Below are 5,846 nucleotides of genomic sequence, written 5' to 3'. Positions count from 1 at the left end.
TATGTTGGGCGAATATCTCGTGATTTCCTGCTCTCTCACTGCGTTCGTCCGAAGGAAAAATATTTTCCTTCTCCAGAACGCTGACGCATAGAAAAAGACACGAACTATAAGGCAGGCAGAGTGAGAGCACTTGCCCGACGATGCTTTAATGCCATTACGCGTTATACAAGCCAAAGTATTTGGTACAAGAATATATAAAGCTATATCTGTATAAAGTAGGAAAAAAGAAAAAACAAAATAAGTTACATTTCTTCTACGCCAAAGGTAGGGAACAACCTGGTCAATTGTAATCTACTGTCTAAGGAATCCTTGACGTACATATTCTTAGCTGTTTCTGATTTCCAGCGACCGTAGAGCATGAGTAACCTGTCAGAAGAACCTGACTTCGCTAGATTGTCAGCTATAAACGTTGCGCCACCGGATCTAAGGCTATGAGTGCTAAAACTGACCGAATTTACTCCTATAGCCAAAAGCCAAAAGAGATTCCTACACCTACACCTAGTACAGCTGAGCCTCCTAATTCCTAAAGTATACGAATTGTCCTTCCTATGAGGTTGAAGTGTTCTGAAAATGTAAGCTGATGAATTGAGATCAATGACAGCTGCGGAAAGATATCGAGACAATAATGAGTGAGGACATGTAGCACCGCCACTCTTAACAATAAATACTATATTACCTTGCCTAGATTGATCAGTTTTGCTACTCTTAACATTAATCTCTAAGTGATCGTCGTGAACTAGAATATCCGAAGCTTGCACATCCAATAGCTCGTTGATCCTAAAGAGACCATAAAAGGCCAAGACAAACAGTAAAGCTGTACGTAAATCCCTAAGGTTACTGCCTTCGTGAGCAAAGTGTACACAAATACGATGTATCATGTCGGGGGTAATGGGCTCCTTTTTGTTGACTGGCCTACTGAAAGCTCATTTGCTGGCCTGAACCAGGCTGTGATTTAGCGCAGTGTCGACCGGATTACCGTGTGCACCATAAGGAATAAGATCATGGACCCACTTTAACGCACAGTACGCAGACAAAACGACAGCATAGGATCTTTTAGTTTCATGAAGATGAAGCAAGTATTCTGAGACGAGTAAACTAACATATGGCAGGACTAATTTCACGCCTCTCGACCTAAGGTACACGGAGAAATACCTATACTTGGCAACATATTTTTTAACTGAAGAATTGGCTCTAGAAGCTAAAACCTGCTGCACGATTGTACGTCTTTTGTCCCTACACGTCGGTCCCCAAGAGGAAGCTTCAATCAAATCCTGAGGGAAAAAAAAATACTAAGAAATAATGTGAGGCGGGGGAAGGGGGGGGGGGGGGGAGTAAACAAATCCCTAACCTAGCAAAATACTCATTGCCACCCGGCTCACGTTCGCTGCCATCCGGCTCGAACAACACTGCCAACCGGCATCAAATACATGAACACTCAGTGCCAAGGGCTCAAGAAGCACTGGTCTATCGATCTGAGATCTGTAATACTGGGTTCACAGTACAAGAAGCCCTCGCCTTGAGTCACTCTCAACAAGGTCAGTTTGTAATGCTACTATCAGCGCTCCGAGAAAATTGAACTTTCACAGCAAGGAATAAGCCGTCCCAGGAGGCTGAACCTAAAGTGATTTCGTATTACGACCTTGACGCTACGCTAACCGTCCCTCAAAAAGTGAATAATCGAAAACGAAGTCCCAAAACTTATGAACCAACAAAGGCCAATCAAGGCCAAGGCGCGGATGGCCAGTAAGGTACCATTAATGTCCCCCTGATATTGCGTCGAAACATGAAAATAAGGACTTTAGTCAAGAGTACGACCGGTGGCACAACTCAGCAATTTTCGTGTAGCCAGTCTTGGAAAAACGCGTCAGCCCCGGCTGTCCCAGGATTCCAGAATCTAGAAAAATATTTTGACACCTTCTTGTTGTAGTGGGTGGCAAGGCAATCAACCGTTAATGGTCCCCAAAGCTCGTCCAGCTGCCGAATGAACCCAGGGGCAAGCTCCCAATCGTCATAATCCACAATCTTGCTAAGGAAATCGGCTTTTTCATTAAGTGATCGTGGAACCCACTGAATGTCTAAATCAATTCCAACCTTGAAACATAGCGAAAAAATATCGGAGGCTAACTTGTGAAGATTGAAATTCATGCTGCCAACTTGCACAGTCCTAGCCGCCCCTTGGCTATCGGTAAACCACTTAACCCTAGAGTTAGGAAGGAACGAACTAAACGAACTAAGAACAAACTGAACAGCTAACAGCTCGCGGTAAGTAGAGCTCTCTTGGCGTTCTGCTTCGGTAAACATCCTGTGAGCGTGCACATCTTTCCCAGCAATATGGCCTGCGCAAGCTACATTACTCGCATCCGAGTAAATGGATATGAAAGGGAATGCCAAATCTGAAACAGTTTTGGAATTAACAAAGCGGAGATTATCCTTCCAAAACTGAAGCTCTACCATGCAATATCTATCAAGAGCAAACACACTGTCCCAGTCTTGGGCAGCCGCTACGGACATCTGGCAATGCCTGGTCATAATTCGGCTGAGATTCCCGAGAACAGGACTCATAGAGATAATCTTACCCACAATGGAAGCCAGGCCTCTAGCAGAACGTCTAGGATCTTGAAGGGTGTTGTCAATGTAAAGCAAAGCCTTATCAATTCTGGGTTCAGTAATGCTAATTTTTCCCTGAAGCCCGTCCCAAACGATACCAAGCCAAGTGATTAAACGCACAGGGTCCCAAACTGACTTATCCTCGTTCGCTAGGAAGCCGGCCAAAGCCAGATCTGATCTAATGATGCTAGAGTAAAACTCACTTGATAACCTGGTAGATTCAACGTCGAAACCATCATCAAGGTAAACAACAGTGTGTATACCCTGAGATCACCAGTGTTTAACTAAAGGTCTGAGTAGCTTGGTGAAGATGTAAGGCGCTGAAGATAAACCGAACGGTGTGACAGTAAACATGAAGAAACTAGGTTTACCATCAGAAATAGAAATAACCCAGCTAAACCCAAGGAAACGTTGGTGGTCGGGAAAAAATATCTAAATGGTGATACCCACTTTTAAGATCAAACTTAGTGAAGTGACTAACTTTCTGAAAATAATCTAGCCCAACTCTCCAATCTTAAAACTTGACCTTCTGCTTAAAGATACATCGATTCACATATCTCAAGTCTAAAATTAAGCGTTTTTTCCCACAACTCTGGACGGAAACAGAGAGGGGATTAATAACCCTGAGGTAAAACTTGGACACTCTACAAACTCTCCCGGAGGTAACCAACTCTAGAATTGCCGATTGGACAAAGCCGGAATGTTTCAAAGCAGAGGAATTGTTCTTGAATTCTGCCGTTGGTGGAGTAAGATAGAAGGGTATCTTCTAGCCCTCTCTAATGCATTCCGTGATGAAAGTGGGGGCGTTTATTCTTTCGACGGCAGTAGGCAGAGTGAGAGCACTTGCCTACCACACTGAAAATCAAAGAAAGGGCAATGAGCATACCTCGAAAAAGCATCCTATCGTCGCCAGAGCGAGAACTAGAAGCGTTAGACGAATTCTTGGCTTTCTCAGATCTTTTAAAGGCATTTTGTTTCTTCTGCTTTAGCGCTCTTTCTTGCGCTTTTTTGATCCTCTTCTCGTCCTCTGAGTCGCTCGCGAGCTCCTCGGTTTGGTATTCTTTAACAGCCAGCCAACCGGCCTCGCTCTTATCAGCAAGCTTGATAATCTTTTGACGATGGCGTAGACTTTTCTTTAATTCTTCCACCTTCTGGCCGGCTTTCTCGACATCCCACGCGGCCAGGAAATCGGCGGTATCGTCCAGAGTCCCTTGTAGTTCGGAATTAAAAAGGAACTGGTCTTTGTTGCCTTGGAATTTCAACCTTCCCGCTTCAGCCGCTCTTTCTAACTTCTGAGTTCCGCTGGTTGCTTGAGAGACTAAACCTGATGCAAGGCTTTCCACCTTTTGATCTAGGTAGGATTTAAACCGCTCGAAAACTTCGTCCGTCTCCAAAGTCTTCTGGCTTCGTGGAGATTTTGGGCTCGAGGACATATCGTTACAATAAAACAAACCGAGAATGTGAACTGAAGCACCGCCGAGTAGTGTCACACTTGATGAATATATCAAGCAATACACGCCTTAATATACTCAACTGGCGTCTCAGGAGACTCCATGTGCTAACACAAAATGTGTTAGCATGTAGGCATGCATGCTCTCGCTAACTTCCGAAGGAAAATACATTTACTATTAGAGTTTTTACATCACATGTATTTATAAAGCAAAAAGTATCGCCACTCTCCCCCGCGTAAGAACCTTGCCGTATCTCCCTTTTGCACCAGTTACTGTGCTGGTAACAAGTAGATTTAGATAATTTAGACCTTCAGCTTTAATTTGATACCAATTTTACTAGGTATCACGGGGGGTGGTACGAAAATCGATTTTTGGACCACCTTTGAGATTTGGCTCATGGACTAAGGGCTTGAGAAGGTAACAGGGAAAAACTGGGGTTTATAAATTAATAATGAATTATTGCTCTCAAATAATTATTCTTTATCAATTTGATACAGAATACTAATTCGGTTATTAGTATTTTGTATGAAGTTCATACAGAATACTCATTTGCCTATTAGTATTCTGTATGAAGTTCATGCAGAATACTAGTAGATTAATTAGCATTCTGTATCAGCTGATAAAAAATACCACTGAAAACCTCCGTATCAAAGTAAAAAAAGGAGGCAAAGGCAACAGAAACACAACTGTTATATTACCTGAACGTTTTCCAATTTTTTGTTCCACGAAGTTTGTCATCCAAAAATTTAAAAACACAGGAGACATTAGCGCGATGTCAATAGTTAAATCTTAACTTGTTCCACCTTCCCGTAGTCAAAGCCCAGCAACTAATTTGCCGCTACTTTATTTCAGTGAGCACTTTGCCACTCCTTGAATATTTTTACGCTCAATTTTGCACTATTTCTTGTGGTCTAGTCCCTTCCAACCAAGCTGCTTCTTCGACTGCATTTTTAGGCGTTCGAAAACGAGATCCTTCCATGCTTGCAATCATTAACAAATAAGTTTAGCATTCCCTGATCATTGCACCCTCGTGAATTCCCTGCACAGGGCAAATAAAAGCGTGCTTTTCATTTCATACGTACAATACAATATTCGCGCCCGTATTGTATCGGATATAAAATGTCTTGCCTTCGACTCAACATTGTATATCCACTACAATACGGTGGCTCATATTGTATTTAGTACAAACATGCAAATCAATATGATCGAGTTCGTTTGACTGGTAATACTTAGGGAACGCGTGATTGCTAAGTTGCCTTTGGTCCCTTTTGTAATTATCAATTTGACGCGTTTGACAGCTGGCGTTTGCATGAAAGTGAGATTCAAGTCCAAGGTAACCAGAGATTTTTCTCTTTCTCGCCGCCTCACGACTCGTCTTCTACGCTCCCGGCTCAAGAAAAAACTCTGGGACCAGGGTATTAACCACACTTTCTTTGTGTCAGATGTGCGTTTGGCAATGAAGGAGGAGATCTTGTGTTTTCTTGCCAAGAAAGATTAAATTTACCCGAGCTTCGTTCAAGGGCGAGGTTGCAAAAGTTACCTTAAAAGATGGTATGAATTGACATGTGCCGCTTAGCGAACTAAATATTCCCGTTTAATTCACAATACAACGGTCTTTTAAAGGCCCACCAAGAAACAGGCATCTCTCCAATACCTGAAATTCATCCAATCAGATTGGCACGATAACCAGAGCGAATTTCCATAACAAAAACGAACGGTCGAAAAGCCTGTTGGTTGAAGGTGAGCCTTTAAAGTAATTCTCAAAATCCAAATAAAGAAAACCTAGAA

At 42.7% G+C, this 5,846-nt stretch overlaps 1 protein-coding gene across 1 annotated transcript in view; it reads right to left on the bottom strand.

The window, feature by feature from the left end:
* Positions 1–4,040, bottom strand: part of LOC138011114 (uncharacterized) — a 4,064-nt gene extending 24 nt beyond the window's left edge. The window contains exons 1-2 of the mRNA XM_068858099.1: positions 3,464–4,040; positions 1–143 (exon numbers count right to left, since the gene is read on the bottom strand). The exon at positions 1–143 is cut by the window's left edge and continues 24 nt beyond it. Coding sequence (XP_068714200.1) covers positions 1–143; positions 3,464–4,040 — 720 coding nt within the window. The remainder of the gene's footprint in view (positions 144–3,463) is intronic.
* Between the last annotated feature and the right edge of the window lie 1,806 nt (positions 4,041–5,846).

This window comes from Montipora foliosa, chromosome 7 (genome assembly GCF_036669935.1).
Source record: "Montipora foliosa isolate CH-2021 chromosome 7, ASM3666993v2, whole genome shotgun sequence".
Classification (NCBI taxonomy): Eukaryota; Metazoa; Cnidaria; class Anthozoa; order Scleractinia; family Acroporidae; genus Montipora; species Montipora foliosa.
The sequence above is the reverse complement of the archived record's forward strand: the minus strand, read 5'-3'. Positions and strand labels throughout refer to the sequence as shown.